The sequence below is a fragment of the Cervus canadensis genome, chromosome 8 (assembly GCF_019320065.1).
Source record: "Cervus canadensis isolate Bull #8, Minnesota chromosome 8, ASM1932006v1, whole genome shotgun sequence".
NCBI lineage: Eukaryota > Metazoa > Chordata > Mammalia > Artiodactyla > Cervidae > Cervus > Cervus canadensis.
Genome location: NC_057393.1, coordinates 78,087,024 through 78,104,036, shown reverse-complemented (window position 1 = coordinate 78,104,036; position 17,013 = coordinate 78,087,024). Strand labels below are relative to the sequence as shown.

Below are 17,013 nucleotides of genomic sequence, written 5' to 3'. Positions count from 1 at the left end.
AATCAGCCCTGAATATTCATTAGAAAGACTGGTGCTGAAGCTGAAACTCCAACCGTTTGACCACCTGATGAGAAGAACCAACTCATTGGAAAAGACCCTGATGCTGGGAAAGATTAAAGGCAGGAGGAGAAGGGGGATGACAGAGGATGAGATGGTTGGGTGGCATCACCAACTGGATGGACATGAGTTTGAGCAAGCTCCAGGAGTTGGTGATGGACCAGGAAGCCTGGCATGCTGCAGTCCATGGGGTCACAGAGAGTTGGACATGACTGAGCTGAACTGAAATGTTCCTCATTCAAGGAGAATTCTAGAACACTCAAGAATAAGAAAAAAGTGACTTTTCAAATCTAAAATGACTCTTTTCATAGACTGCTTCCTAGAAATAAAACCTGAATTTTGTTTTTATGTCATATTTTCAAGGCACCCAAAAGATGTAAATGTCATTCTTGACTTGAAGAACAAGGAAGGTTGAGGGGAGGGGGAAGCATCTTTCTCTTATTATACAAATATAAAACATAAATACAAAAGTCATCTTTATGAATACATTTCCAACCTATTACTGGTTCCTCAGAATCCCCAAACCAGAGTACAGGTAATGTAATTTATGTCACTTCTTATTGCAGTCAGCCATAATTGAGAATGAACATGGTGTTCTAAAAAGAACAGGAGTCCAAAAGATCCTCCCACTTGTTAGAAATGCATCCTGAGCCACACCACCTCACCTCTGCGCCCTCCTCCATAAGATACTATGCATCTCTAGTACAGTAGTACAGGTAGTAGAGTCTCTGTGAAATGCCTACCAAAGAAAGTTGGCTCCAGACCACAGTCCAATAAATGGGGGCTATTGTTACTCTTACCTGGGGCCTAAGGTGAGTAGCTGTTTGCAAAGAAAAAACTGAAGGGCTATTTTTAGTCTTTCCAATGCCTCCAGGATAAATTCCAAACTCCTTTGCAGGGTACTTAAACCTTCTGTAATCAGGTCTTCGTTTATCTCTGGAACTTTATTTCTTACCACTCCGGGCCTCCTCAGCTCTCAGGGTTCCTGCCATCCTGAACTGCTTGCTTCAACTTGAATTCTCTCTGCCCTCTGTTGGCTAGCCAGTAATTTGTTCCCTCTGCTTGGTAGCATCATAGTTTTTTGGCCTTATATTCCACCAAAAAAAAAAAAAAAAGGAGTCATGTGCCACAGGTAATTTTCTTTAGGAATCCATCCGAGAAACCTCACTGAGCTATTTGGTCCTTCTAAGTGAGTCTTCTGTTTCCCTGTAGTAAAATAGCACTTAATGTACTGTAGCATCGTCATCTATATTTTGGTCTATCTCCTCCAGTTGCACTGAACCCCTGGGAGCAGAGACTGATTTGTATTTCTACATCCCATATCTGTCTCCACTGGTTTCTGATGCACACAAAAAAGTATGAAACAAAGGCCTTCAACAAATGTTCCTCATCCAACAAGTGGGCTTTTGTGTCACATGTACCAGAGTCCAAACTCTGCCTCATCACAGCTGTGTTATTCCGGATGAGCTATAATCCCTCTGAGTCTCGTTTTTTCCACCTCGGATGAGGAAGGAAACAACAGCTTCCTTTTGGCTGTTAAGATTAAATAATGAAATGTATGTGAAAGTGCTTGAACACAGCAAACTTGTAAGAGAAATGGTTAATGTTAAGATTTTGCCATCATACCATGAACCCCCTGATGACCAAGACAGCCATGTTTGGTGAATAATTCTAGAACCTCTTCCTTAAAGTCTATGATGGGAACATTTAGTGGGAACATTTAGATGCACTAATCAATGTTTAATTCAATAGGCATTTACTGAGCATTCTCCATAGAAAAGATACTGTCCTGAGTGCTAAGCAGGTATCCAAAAGTGAACAAAACTTCCTTCAAGAGCTAATAATCTATTAGAAGAAATAGGACATGAGAACAAATCACTAGAAATCAAAGAGAGTTAAGACACCAGACCAGATGGTTTCTGTTCTTCATAATGAAGAACCAGGCAATGGTGGGTCCTACCTGAGACTGGAGAAATCAGTCTGATCTTCATGCAGAGAGACTGTGTCTTCGTCACACCTGAAGAGAGGAAATAAAACCACATCATATCCAACTGTCTCCTGAAGCAGAAGAAGCAATATTCTAGAATTATCTGAAGATTAGCACAGGAAACTAAAGAAAGGAAGAATCTTTACCACTCTCACCCAAACCAGTGTCAATTCCTCAGATGTCTACCATTAATGATACCAATGTTGTCATATCATGTGAGCTTAAATGCTTAGAACCAGAGGTAACACTCCTTTTTCATCCACTTCTCTGTATCACCTCAACTAACAAGACCTTAGCAACCTAAGTGTTCACAGCACTTGAGGGAACATCTGACACCAAGACTTGTAGATGGTTGTTGGCTCAAAAGGGATGCAGCTACATGCCTCCTGGCATTTCTTCTGCCTTAGGCAGTCCCAAACCACATCAGCTGCCATCTGGCTTGCTCCACTGGCCTCCAGACTTTCCTGACCTCCTTCCTTTTCACAAAACTTATGAAATAACCTTATGAAAAATTCTTGGCTTTTCCATACTGAAAAATCTCCAGAGTTCTACACTGCCTAAGGGCATCTTGAGGAGGACCACAGTCTCACCCCAGTGTATGAGGGAGACTTTGTTCCTGTACTCAGCCTTCCCCACCCCATCCCACCCAACCTCACCCCACCCTGCTCCAACCTGGAATGCTTTTTCTATCTTCAACTCCTACTCAGCCTTCACTGCTCAAGCCTTACAAGCTCTGTGAACTTTCCTTGCCAAGTTCATCCACATGCCATGTTCCCACTTTAACCTTAGTACTTAAATGTTTACTTTTCATTCTGAGGTTTTAGTAACCATCTAGTTCTTGCCTAGTGCTGTTATGTAGTTTCTTTGTACCTCTGAGGTCTTTTTAATTAGTTGTTAATTCCATGAAAAGAAATACCATCCTGTCTTTTTCTAGGTATACTGCCATAGTGCCCACAATGTTACCCCAGAGTAGATACTTAATAAATATTTGAATCAAATCATTAACCCAGGCCCCTCAGCAAGTCTGTTCCCTGAAATAAGTGTGTGTGCCTAGTCGCACAGTCTTGTCCAACTCTTTGTGATCCCACGGACTGTAGCGTGCCAAACTCCTTCCTCCAGGCAAGAATACTGGAGTGGGTGGCTATTCCCTTCTCCAGGGAATTTTCCTGACTCAGGGATCAATCCCAAGTATCCTGCTTTGCAGGTAGATTCTTTACTGTCTGAGCCACCAGGAAGGGCCTGAAATAATTGAGCAAGCGTTACTGAGCACTGACTGCCTTCCAAGTACTGCCTTAGGCACTGGAGCTGTGCTTCTCAAAATTTTGGGATTCAGGACTGACCAGTTGGTTTTCTATTTCCAATCCACTGTGGAGAAATAATTTGGTAAAAATGTCACAGGAATGTCAAATTCTTATAAAAGTTATTAAAAGCATGCTCCCTGTTTCTGTACTGGTCTTGTCTCAGACTAGTTATAATTTGTGAACCCACACTTTGAGCAGCACTACTTTTTTTTTTTTTAGTATAATTGCTTTATAATGTTGTATTAGTTTCTGCTGTACAACAAAGTGAATCAGCTGTGTGCATACATGTACCCCCGCCCTCTTGGACCTCCCTCCCGCTCACCTCACAATCCCACACCTCTATGTCATCATGAAACGGTGCAGGACTATATGGTCCCTCCCCCCCACCCCACCACCACGTTTTCTGCCTGCCTTGTGCCTGTAAAAAACCTTAATCAAAGAATAAGTTTACTCAGAGAAGTGAGAAATGCTGAAACAAAGGAAAACAGTCTAGGGAGACTAAATAATAATAAGGTAGTCATTAAGCATAGACAAGGACCTTTAGTTCTTTCTCAAGGGCTGTACATAATATTCTGAGCCATATCCTATGAGCTGTCTCATAGATACCAAAACCCCAGGTGGAGGAGTAAACTACATGATGACCGGACTGTACCCAAGACTTGAGCTGCCACAATTCTGAGAACTGACCGCAAAGGAATGGGAACATGAGCACCCCGGAACTGAAGATTAACTGTACCGAAAACAACCAAAACCGAAACCATTTGTTTTAAGGATCCTCCCTGTTTCTCCCCTGACTGGCACTGGCTGCCAACTTACACTTTTCTTGGTGGAATGGAAACTTGCATTTGGGTTGAGCTGACGAGCTCCAAGACTGGGTAAGTCTACCAGTGCGCACACAGGCAACATTCCCATTTGTGAGTGCTTGCCAATTGGTTCTGACTGCTGTTGAGGACTGTTTGTGAGCACTAGTGCTATTTGGAAATTCTTGACAGTTGGTTCTGATGTGTGCCTGATGTTGAGAACTGTTTGGGACATGAGTGCTATTTGGGCATTTTGCCAGTTGGTTCTGACATATGTCTAATGTTGAGGATCATTTTTGAGCACTGACTGCTATTTGGGCATTTTTGCCAATGGTTCTGATGTCTGTCTGCCACTGAGGACCGTTTGTGAGCATGAAGTGCTATTTGGGCATTCTTGCCAGTTGGTTCTGACATCTGACTACCGCTGAGGACCGTTTGTGAGCACCGAGTGTCATTTGGGCATTTTGCCAATTGGTTCTGACATCTGACTACCATTGAGGACCGTTTGTTTTGGGACTTCGTAAAGTGTTTGTTTGGGACTCTGTACTGGTCACTCTCAGAGAGGTTTATGATGGATCTGTTGTTTGGTGTGTGAGTGTATATTCCATCTGTGGTGATTGGTATTCTTGTTGCCTGATGTAAAATGGGAAATTCAGGTTCAATTCATTAAGAAAAATTTTAGTTGTGAATTTATGACTAAAAAAGAAAGATGATTTTTTTTGGACAATGTATGGCTACAGTATTCTTCAGAATCTGAAGAAGATTAAGAGGAAAGCCCTGAAATTCAAAAAACTGGTTCTTTTTGCATATGCAGTTAGGGAAAGCTAACTTGATAATTTTTTTTTCAGATCCTGAGAAAACAAAAATACGCCTGAGAAAAAGTTTGTGACATTTATCATGTCCTTGAAATACAAACACAGTCCACTTTGCCTGGATCTTCAGCCTTGGGTTAACTATGCAAAGGAAAAAAGGCTTTAAAACTGAACGGATAATTTGGCTATTCTGACTACTCCATAAACTGATTACCTACTTTTGTATTCTTGTAAGACCAAAAGGGTAACTAAAGATGTTTGGGTTTATTAAACATATGTGTCGTACCACTGAAGAAAAATTATGCTATAAAAAATGTATGGTTTTTTTGAAGTTATGAAGAATGTTCTTAAGTTTGCAGTCAGAAAATGCTGGTGTAACATTTCAATCACTTGTTTCTTGGTTTTGTTAAAACTTTCAAGGGTTAAAAATTGCAACTGCTGTTGAGGACTCTTGGTGAGTCCTCATATGTAAAAATGATAAGTGAAACATTTTGGTATGTAAAGCAAGTAGGATATATGTTGTCAAAAAAGAGAATGTATAAAGAATGGAGATATTTTTATTGAGGAAAAATGATGATAATTTTTTCCTACGGTTGTCTGTTTCCATATGAAAAATTACAGCACAAATTTGTCTGGATCTAGAAAGTGACAAAAAGTTTGTGAAAAAGGAATTTTGAAAAAAAAAATGTGTATGTTGTCAGGATTAAGATTAGACTGACTTTAACTAGGTAAATGGATTTTGTTACTAACAGTAAACTGATGCAAAGTTGGTTCTTCTCTCTGTCAAAAAAGAAAAACTTCTAGAATATTCAACTGATTTTGGTAACAGAGACTTCTAATGGAAAGTAATTGCTTTATTTCTAATCATACTTTTAACCCCAATGTTCAGGATGGAAAAATTCTCCACTAAGTTGTCACCAAGTATAGCTGCTCATGATGTTTAGCACTGCTGACTTTAAGAGTACTGCTTAAAGTACATATACAATGTTTGTCTGACAGTTGGGTATGAATGATAAAATGTATGGCCTATGGAACATCTCCCTACTAACCTCTGAGCCTGTTCATGATATCTAATTAGTTGCCCCTCCCCACCCCCCAGAGGTGGACAACTAGGCAAACATATAAATAAAAAAGAGGCCAAGCACTGAGGGACATGGATGGATCCAGAGCATGCAAATGAACCACTCTAGCAACCTTGGATCAATTTCCTTGCTTTTCCTTTTTTTTTCATTTTTGAAGTCCCAATAACCCACTCTGTCCACCTCATGGAAAACAATAATTCCTAAATGCTATCTTGTTCTCCACTATTTGAGGCATCTGCTTTAATAGATCATTTGAACTTTGTAATGTGAATTAAATGTTTCCCAATAAAAGCAACCTAGCTAAGTAGAAAGATTAATGAAGAAGAAAAATCGAGAATTGTTGCTTCCAAAGAACTAGGGTTCAAACAGAGGTTCAACCTTTGAGCTCAACAATACCTATTGTTTAAGAATTTGGCAAGAACTTTTTATTTTATCCCCCTCATTTGATTTATTAATCTTTCTTCTCAAAGCACAATTAGTTAAAAATGGAAACTCAACACTAGAACATACAAAGTTGCAGATGCTTTCTGAAGTAGCAGGCCAGACCTAATTAGCTGATCAGATTTTAAGGGCTACGGAACAACTCCAGCCATCACCCAAGAAAACACAATTTCTAGGTTGTAGATATGGCAATGAGATAGATCTTTCTATGGCTTCCAGGGCGCACATACACAAGCTCTTTAAGTTCAATTGGGTTTTCCTTTGCTTCTGTGAAGATCATCAAGTTCTATTCAATTAACATCTTCTGATTGTTCTACTGAGTCCTTGCCCCAGAGCCCCCCGAAAATTCACAATACTGGCTCGATTATAAAACTAGATTTCACAGTGGGAACCCATATCCAGATATCCCAACTCTGGGGGAAAAAAATCAACTCAGATCAAGTACCCAACTGGTCCTAGGCATGAGATTCTCTTCCTATGTTATTCTGATAAAGAAATTTAAAGACCAATCTCTTTAATGATCTTCGTAAATATCAAAACTGACCATCTTCTAGCACAATGTTTTTCAAACTATAAATTGTGACCTATTATACGCGGTTAATAATTATACGGTCCTGAAATTAGACAGCAGCTACCAGCATTTTGTTTTTATTATTGGTAGAGAAACAGAATAGAAAAAAAGTGTCAATATAGTGAGGGCTAAGTGTTATTTCACGAAACTTGTTTAAATAAATCATGTAGGTATGTGTGTGCTGGACTGCAATATAAAATGTTTTTTTTAGTGCTGTTCACAGTAAAAATGTAAAGACACCTCTATCAAATGATTTCCTTTGAGGTTCTCATCAACCAGATTCTAAGTCCAAGAGTTTTTAATTTGTGGTTGCCCAGATAATACATGAATAATTTGTCCTTGTCATCATTTTCCTGTGAAGTGCTCAAGGTAGTTAGTTATCTCTCTACTTGGACTTTTGCTTTCTCTACTACCACTGCAGATGGTGACTGCAGCCATGAAATTAAAAGATGCTTACTCCTTGGAAGGAAAGTTATGACCAACCTAGATAGCATATTAAAAAGCAGAGACATTACTTTGCCAACAAAGGTCCATCTAGTCAAGGCTATGGTTTTTCCAGTGGTCATGTATGGATGTGAGAGTTGGACTGTGAAGAAAGCTGAGCACCAAAGAATTGATGCTTTTGAACTGTGGTGTTGGAGAAGACTCTGAGAGTCCCTTGGACTGCAAGGAGATCCAACCAGTCCATCCTAAAGGAGATCAGTCCTGGGTGTTCATTGGAAGGACTGATGCTGAAGCTGAAACTCCAATACTTTGGCCACCTCATGCGAAGAGTTGAGTCATTGGAAAAGACCCTGATGCTGGGAGGGATTGGGGGCAGGAGGAGAAGGGGACAACAGAGGATGAGATGGCTGGATGGCATCACCGACTCAATGGACATGTGTTTGAGTAAACTCCAGGAGTTTATGATGGACAGGGAGACCTGGCGTGCTGCGATTCATGGGGTCGCAAAGAGTCAGACACAACTGAGCAACTGAACTGAACTGAACTGAATCAACCACAAACAAAAAAATGTTAAAAGGTACTTTGCAGTTCATCTTCTCTTTCATATGATCTCAAATAAGCCTGACAGTGGTGTGAGGTAAGCATTACCTTCACCCAGTGGCTAAGGGATTTCCCAGGATTCCAAAGCATAAAGCAGTGATGCCTGCGGTGCTTCTGCTCCACACTAAGCCCACCAAATAGTCTCTTCAGTCTAGGCTCAAGAGAGAGAGAAAGACTTGTTTTTTTAGAAGAATGGTGGAGAAAGAAATACCCATAAGTCTCTTTTCTGACTTGGGGTAAATAAGTACAGAGGTCTCAGATTGGTAATGAGGGGGACTGCCATTCCCTGCAGTACCATGTTCCTTGAAGGCACAGTTGCAGAGATACAGGCTGCAATCCTCTGGGATTTCTCAAAGTGTGCCCCCAGAACCATTTGTGTCGGCACCACTTGGAGTGTCTGAGTAAGATGGCAAGCTGCGCTATATTCAGTTTCCTGGGATCAACCATAATAGAAAAGAATATAAAAAAGAATGTATATACTTGTGTAACTGAGTCACTTCGCTGTACAGCGGAAATTAACACAACAGTGTAAATCAACTATACTTCAATTTTTAAAATAAATTAATTTTTTAAAATGGAAAAATACAGTTAAGTTCCAGGTTCATCCTCACTGCTAGCTCCACTAAATCGACTCTCTGAGAATAGGGCCAAGGAATGTGAGTTTTCATTTAAATTACTTTTCCCCCACATAACTAGTATGCTTCCAAAATGTTCAATGCTGACCTAAAGGTTTACAAAACCCAGACCAGCATTTGGCTGATCCCAACATGATCACCCATCTCTAGGTTTCCACTTGAGAATAAAGCCTGGGAACTGGATTTTTCTTTCATAAGCCCCTAACCCCTTCCCCAAATGATACTGACAGTCCTTTGGTTTTGAGAGCTACTGCTTTGGATGATAACTAATTTGCCGCAGAATTCACTGCTGGGTATGCTCCATTTCAAATAACATGTTAGCCAGGGCAACATAGGAAATGACCACGGAAAAGCAACAGATGAGAGGGTACACAGATAGAGAACACAAGGCCAAGGCCATTCTTATCTTGGAAGAATCTGGGTAGAAAAAAGAAACTGAACTGGGCCACATTTGCACAGAGAGAGACAGACAAGGCATGGGAAAAATTAGGAAGAGAAAAAAATGTGTCCTTGAGTCCCTCCCAATTCCCACTCCCTTTGACTCTTAAAAGACCCCCAGCTGGCCAAGCAGAACCCTCTTAGGTTAGACTACCCAATAACATAATTTATATTAAAATATTAATGACAATTTGAATCCACCTACCAGGGACACAGACTTTTTAAATTTCCATTTTAATAAGGGTCACCACCAGAGTTCTTCATCAAAAAAAAAAAAAAAAAAAACCAAATCTCTAGGTAGAATTTCAGGCAGTAGAAAAGATAAGTATGTGTGAGTGGGTAGCAGGAAGTAGGAGTAGGGTGGAGACAGGAGAAGGCGATGTTTTCTTTTATCCAAAACATAAAATAGAGGCAAGTGCTGTACACCAAGACCAGACCTGAACATTTATGAATCACCTGCTACTTCTCTGTCTCAGTATAGCACATTCTGATCCTGCTGGCTTTGGGGTCATGCCTAAAGAACCAAGGAAAACTGAGGGGAGGAGAAAATACTATATTAGACAATGACTAGTTATAAATGGACCTAGGCTGTCCTGTTACACCTATGAATACTTGGTATGCTTCAAATATGCCCCTCAGATTTTTAGATTAGCCAGATGGCATCCCAATTGTCACTCAGTGCCTTTTAAAATAAATCACTGTCACTTCTCTCAAAACAACAACAAGATCTTATGCAATCAGAACTCCTTGGGGACTGTCCAAAGACAAGGTACCAGACTTTCCCCAGCATTTAACTAAAACCATTTTTAAAACACTGTCCATGTGAAATTTAAAAGTAAGGAACTCCATTTTGAAGCTGCTACGCCTGTGGCTGACTTTGGGGATTCAGCCACACCAGGTCCTGAGAGTCAGGCCCAGGAAGCATTTGGTGCTATATGCAGAGCAAAAGGAAGAAAGCAACACCCGTGCACCCAGACCAGCAAGTCACAGCCTCATCTCTGGCCTGCACCTCTCCCCACGCTAAGGCTTTTAGAGAAGCAAAGTTATAGCACTGTTACCAAGCAAGTTCATTAACATGATGAAGGTTTCAATGAGTATTTTATACTGGATCTTCTAAAATCAACCCTGGATCTTTTTTTTTTTTTTTTTAAAGTAACTCCACCTAAGATAGCCCAAAGTTCTACACTAAGAGAGTAGCATCCAGAGAAACAAAAGAATGTAAAAATCAAGAGGGCTTGGGAGGCCCTATAGTCCTCCATTACCAAGTCATTGATCCAGTGACTTGAACTGAACCTCACATCATTTATTTGCGTTTTAGGGAACTTCAGCAAATAGTTCCCAAGTTACTGGGACTTCTGTATCAAACTTGCAGCATTTTTTAATGTAGTTGAGTATATAACCATATACACCTCTTTTTCCTGAGAAACTATTTAGAGTAACTTCTATCATAAGGTCCCAGAAGTAAACACTGTGAGTTAGCCTAAAGAAAGACTGCTAAATAAAGCATAGATATTTCATACATATATATGTATATATATGTAAATTACATATCAGTTACATATAGATTAGCATAATACACTACCCATTAATTTTTAACATATACATATAATACAGTATTAAAAAAATTAAGGAAAGGATGACAAGAATTAAAAGCATAAACTCTAAATATCTAATAAAAAATACCATGCATGCTGGTCTTGAGTAAAATATTTACACTCCTTCATTCCATGTTTGAATGGTATTAGTTGTCCCAATCAAAAGCTTTAACCATAGGACTAGATTAACACAGTCCTAAGATAGCCAGATCTCTGAGGGCAGAAGACAAAATTGACAAAGGGCATTCAAGAAAAGTTTACTGTCTTAAAAGTCTGTACAAAGGAGAGGATGAGGCTGTTTAGCCTATTTATCACATGCTGGAATTCAACTCGAGTCATTTCACATCCATCTTCTAATTGCTGTAAATGTACACAGCGTGCTCATGAAAACAGATACCAGTGTTGGCAAAACACAACAAAGCTTCCTTGCTGACATGTCAAAGAGATTTATTTTTCAAAAACCTGAACTCCAAGAACACAAATCTGGGAGCACTGTGCTCCCGTAAGCCATCAGTTTGCTTTAATAGCCCTCCCATAGTTGCTAAAAGGCTGATTTCAACCTGTAAAGATTTCTGGGCCCCATCAGTCCCCATGTCTCCCGGTCTTCACAGCCCCAGATTACTGGAGACAATGCATCTAGTGCCCAGAGCAGCTGGGGACGGGGGAGGATACCTTCACGTTAGTTGCTTCCTGAGAAAGGCATGCAAATCTTATTGTATTGACAAGAATCACTTACTCTGTTACAGCGGTGCTGCTGAAGGAATTATCCTGAAGGCTGAAACAGAAACAAGAAAACATCAGCCAAGTCCGGCCGGGGAGCCGTCTCCCTGGTTGTTCTCTGGGAGTTAGAGCACACACACAAACATGGCATTGCAAGGCAAGTCTCAGGGCTCACCCGGCACGCTCGCTCTACCTTGGGCTGCTTGTCTGCACATGCTCGTAACGACACCCCCAGCAGGGGCCCAGCTGCACGGGCGAACCACAAAGCCCGGCAGCCCGAGAGGCTGCGGGGACAGAGCTGGGCGGGGCGCGGCAGCCAGCCGCACCCGGGACCCTCGCGAGGAGCACCTGGAGCGGTACTCCGGGACCTCAATCTCGCCAGCCCAGCGCCGCCTTTAATCCAGGCCTCCCCGTGCCGGCCACCCCCTGGAAAGCCCGACTGTTTCTACCTAGGCGCTGAAATCCCCGGGGGACTTGCTTTCTTCCAGACGTCTCCTACCAGTTTTACAAGAGCTACCCCCTCTAGGGATGGAGGCTCGCAGAGATGCACAGATCGTTCAGAAAAAGCTGGAAGGGAACCAGAAGGGGGAGGGGATCATAACTGCTGTTTTTGGTGTCTATGTTTATTGCCCAGGAAAAAAAAGAAGAGCCCTGAAAGAGGGCTCGTAGCACTACACCAGTCAGTCTGCACTCTGTTATTTCAGTCCCCAGGAGGAAGCGCCCAGCCCAGGACCTCAAAGCTCTGAATGAACCAACTCAGGGAGAGGGGAGAATTTATTCCAGGCATTAGCTGGTGACTGGGGGGAACGTGCGCGGGGTAGGGCTTGCTCTGGCCAGAGCCGCTGGCCCAAGCTTCGCTGCCAACCAGCTTTACAAAAGATGAGAGATGGAATCCACCTGTGCTGCCCGCGTTAAATAAAGGCAGCCCTGCTGGGGGAGGGAAGGCTTTCAGCCTCCCACTTGCCTCATTCCCCAGGAGGTGTCTGTCCTGTTCTCTTTTCATGGTTAATTTCTCCTGCCTGGTTGACCTTGATATGAAGTGTACAGTTACCTGGGAAAGATGCTTATTTTGAATTGAGAAGATCCTCATTCCCTTCTTTTAATCTCTTCACTCTCAGAAGCCACTGAGATGGTGGTTTTAGTCTAAATTATATAAGATGATGAGTTAAACAACCACCAAAAAAATCAAAATTTAATTTTCAGATTATTAGAAAAATTATTCAAAACTTGGTAATAAGGCGAAAGAGCAAGATCTTTCAGTGTCACACCAAGACAGTGCTTCACAGGTCCACCCAAGGACTGCTTAATTCTATACAAAAATGGACTGTCTTTCACTTGCTAGTCACTCTTGGTTAGATTTCGGACACTACAGAGCTATGTGCTAGCCTTGCACATTTTGTCCAATCTGTCCAGAAGAAAACCTCAGTATTTATGGTTTTATTGCATTATGCAACTTGAACCAATTTTGTATCTAACCTAACAGTCTTATAATATTAATAACATTCTTTCTAAATGCCTGTAAATATTCAGATCCTCAAAATACTCTTGGAACCAAGAGCATCATCATCTTATGTGTGTGTGTTTAGTCGCTCAGTCGTGTCTGACTCTTTGCGATCCCATGGACTGCAGCCAGGCTCCTCAGTCCATGGCGATTCTCCAGGCAAGAATACTGGAATGGGTTGCCATTTCCTTCTCCATCATCTTATAGATACCCTCATTAATAAGTTAATAGATCTCTGGTACGTGCCTATATTTTTATAAAAGTCATCTCTTTAACTTTCAAAGACATACTCTGAAAAATTGAAATTGAGTTTTCAAAGAACAACAGGTTTCATTAATGTCCTTTGTGATTTTTCTTTCCCCTCTCTAAATATTTTGAAAAGTAACTGAATAAAAGCTTAATATAGGTTATTCCTTGGAAATACTTCAGGTTTGGTTCCAGACCATCACAATAAAGCAAATGTTGCAACAAAGCTCATCACAGGAATTTTTTGGTTTCCCAGTATATGTAAAAGTTATGTTTACACTACACTATTAGTCCATTCAGTAAACAATAGCATTATGTCTGAAAAAAAGAGTATATACCTTAATTTAAAAATACTTTATTGCTAAAAAATACTAACCTCATCTGAACCTGTAATCTTTTTGGCTGGTGGAGGGAGGTTCTTGCCTCAATATTGATGACTGCTTACTGGTCAGCGTGGTAGTTATCTGAAGGCTGGAGTGACTGTGGTCATTTCTTAAAATAAGACAATGAAGTCAGCCACATCAAACCATCAATTTACACTTCCATTCATGAATGATTTCTCTGGAGAAGGAAATGCTATTTGATACCATTTTCTTCACAGTAGAACTTCAGTTCTCTCAAATCCTGTCACTGCTTTATCAACCAAATTTATATAGTGTTCTAAATCTTTTGCTGTCTTTTCAATAATCCTCACAGCAAATCTTTGCCAGGAGTAGATTTTATCTCAAGAAATCACTTTATTATCCACAAGAAACAACTCATTCATTGACGTTCTTTCACGAAAGTGCAGCAATTCAGTCACATCTTCAAGTTCCACTTCTAATTCTAGTTTTCTTGCTATTTCCATGACATCTTCAGTTACTTCCTCCCCAGAAGTCTTTCACCCCTCAAAGTCATCCATGTGGGTCAAAATCAACTTCTTCCAAACAGCTATTAATGTTGGTATTTTGAGCTCTTTTCATGAACCACAAATGTTCCTAATGGTGTCTAGAATGGTGAATTCTTTCCAGAAGGTTTTCAATTCATTTTGTCCAGAGATGTTAGAGGAATTACAACCTGGGGCAGCTACAGCCTTACAAAATGTATTTCTTAGTAAGACTTGAAAGTTTAAATTACTCCTTGATTCATGGGCTGCAGAATGGATGTTGTGTTTCAATTTCCTTCAAGAACACTTTCTTTGTATTTACAACTTGACTGTGTGGCACAAGAGCCCTAGCTTTCACATTCCTTCCTCTTCTTAGTTTAATCATTTCTAGTTTTAGATGCTAGGAAGAGAGATGCAATTCTTCCTTTCACTTGAATACTTAGAGGCAATTGTAGAGTTGTTAATTGGACTAATTTCAGTATCTTTGTGCCTCGGGGAATAGGGAGGCCTAAGGAAAGAGAGACAGGGAATGGTCAATTGGTGGAGCAGTCAGAACACAGAGAACATTTATCAGTTAAGGTCATCATCTTATATGGACATGGTTTGTGGTACCCTCAAAACAATTATAATAGTAACATCCAAGAGCACTAATCACAGATCACCATAACAAACATAATAATAATGAAAAAGTTTGATATATTACGAGAATTATCAAAATATGACACAGAGACACAAGATGAGCCAATGGTGTTGGAAAAATAGTGCCAAGACTTACCTGAATCATAAAGATCAGAGCAGAAATAAATGAACTAGAGACAAAGAAAACAACAGCAGAGATCAATGAAAATAAAAGCTGGTTCTTTTTAGAAGATATAAAAAACTGATAAGCTTTTATCCAGACCCATCAAGAAAAAAAGGAAGATTCAATAAATTTAGAAATGAAAAAGAAATCACAACTGACACCACAGAAATATAAAGGATCATAAGAGACTATTACAAGCAATCATATACCAATAAAATGGACAACCTGGAAGAAATGTACAAATTCTAAGCAAGGTAAACAACCTTCTAAGATGGAACCAGGGAGAAATAGAAAATATCAATAGATAATCACAAATACTGAAATTGAAACTGTGATTGAAAAACTTCCAACAGACAAAGTCCAGGAACAATTGCCTTCACAGGCAAGTTCTATCAAACATTTGAGAAGAGTTAACACCTATCCTTCTGAAATGCCTTCAGTGAATTGCAGAGGAAGGAGTACTTCTTTCTTTTTTTTTCATTTATTATTATTTTTTTTTCCTGGACAGAGTTGTTTTTTTTTTTTTTTCCTGTCATTTATTTTTATTATTTGGAGGCTAGTTACTTTACAATGTTGTAGTGGTTTTTGCCATACATTGACATGAATCAGCCATGCATTTACATGTGTCCAAGTTCATTTTACAAGGCCACCATCACCCTGATACCAAAACCAGACAAAGATATCACAAAAAAAGAGAAAATTGCAGGCCAACATCACTGATGAACATAGACAAAAGACACAAGAATCCTCAACAAAAGGCTTGACACAGGGTTGCCAGAAACCTTCAAATTGTTAAAAAAAACAAAAACAAAAACCACCACCATTAGTATCTGCAAAGAACAATAAATGTATAAAACACATGTAAGTATTCAATAATGTCTATGGAAAAGAAATAAGAATTTTCAGCAGTTCTGTGATTAAAGTGAAAGTGAAGTCACTCAGTCGTGTCCAACCCTCTGTGACTCCGTGGACTGTAGCCCACCAGGCTTCTCCATCCATGGGGTTTTCCAGGCAAGAATACTGGAGTGGGTTGCCATTTCCTTCTCCAGGGCAGTAAAGCATTTTGTTGTTTCTCAACCAACATTTCTCAAACTTAATGAAGACTAAACTGTTTTTTGTGGCCTGCACACAGTGACTTGCCTCCAATTTTACAATTGAGAAAACTGAGGCATGTTTATGTTAAATACATTACCTATTAACATCATGTTGAACTAAGAATTCTGAGGAAGAATTTCCTAAGTATGTCAGGGGAAAAATGCAAAATACATTAACCAGTATTATTATTAATTGAACAAATGAATGAATCAACAAATAATGCTACATGATTGTCACTATTTCATAGCTATGAACAAGCTAGACATAGTCCCTGTCATGTTTTAGAGTAATTATGTAGTATGTACACATATATGATATATAGTGTACACTGTATGTACAACCCTATTTTGTACAATATAAGTAGAATAAAGGGAAAATGAAGATGCTGGATTTGAATATGTTCATTTATATGATAAAAGTTTCATGTTTTACTTTTTCTATCAGTGTTCTTAAAATCAACATCTGAACTTCAGACTAAATAACAGTAGTCTTTATTATAGTTGAAAATAAGTCTAATATATTGACTTGGCTATATACAAAATACAAAGCAATAAACAGTGGTCAAGAAAGAAATTTCTAGAGTTGCCAGGGTTCAAGACCCACCAGTTATAGAAGTTTGAACTTGGACAAGCACTCCATGCCTAAGTTTTCTCAACTGTAAAATTGGAGGCAATAACAACTTACCTCATGGCTTTTAATGGAGATAAAATGATATAGCTGAAAATGACACAAAAAGGTCAACAAATGTTCTCGTTATAATTATTATTATTATAATAATAAGACTATATTAACATAAAGTTAATGCTTTATATTCAGGAGTATGGGACAGGATGAACAAACTGCTGTGCTTGGGTAGTAGGTTTAAAAGATGATATTTTCTTTCTATTTCTTATAATGACACAGTGTTTACATAGTATTTTTTAAGATCAATAAAAATGAAAACTTTACTAAACGTAGATATGTTGCTCTTAAAAATGAAATGAGCTCCATCCAGAATGGCTTCATGCTCACTTTATAGGTC

At 39.6% G+C, this 17,013-nt stretch overlaps 1 protein-coding gene and 1 long non-coding RNA gene across 9 annotated transcripts in view; one reads left to right on the top strand and one right to left on the bottom strand.

The window, feature by feature from the left end:
* FAM13C (family with sequence similarity 13 member C) overlaps nucleotides 1–12,040 on the bottom strand; it is a 138,208-nt gene extending 126,168 nt beyond the window's left edge. For 5 of the 8 annotated variants that reach the window (XM_043476909.1, XM_043476910.1, XM_043476916.1 and 2 more), the window contains exons 1-2: nucleotides 11,500–11,630; nucleotides 2,018–2,074 (exon numbers count right to left, since the gene is read on the bottom strand). In XM_043476909.1, the coding sequence (XP_043332844.1) occupies nucleotides 2,018–2,074; nucleotides 11,500–11,561 (119 nt within the window). In that variant the 5' untranslated portion in view covers nucleotides 11,562–11,630. Of the gene's footprint in view, nucleotides 1–2,017; nucleotides 2,075–11,499; nucleotides 11,631–11,658; nucleotides 11,814–11,932 lie in introns of those variants that run through there. The other 3 variants (XM_043476913.1, XM_043476915.1, XM_043476914.1) reach the window with 3 other exon arrangements.
* LOC122446550 lies at nucleotides 4,114–6,142 on the top strand. The gene is made up of 2 exons (XR_006270896.1): nucleotides 4,114–4,220; nucleotides 4,994–6,142. It is a non-coding gene; the product is annotated as an uncharacterized LOC122446550 (long non-coding RNA).
* Nucleotides 12,041–17,013: the final 4,973 nt, after the last annotated feature.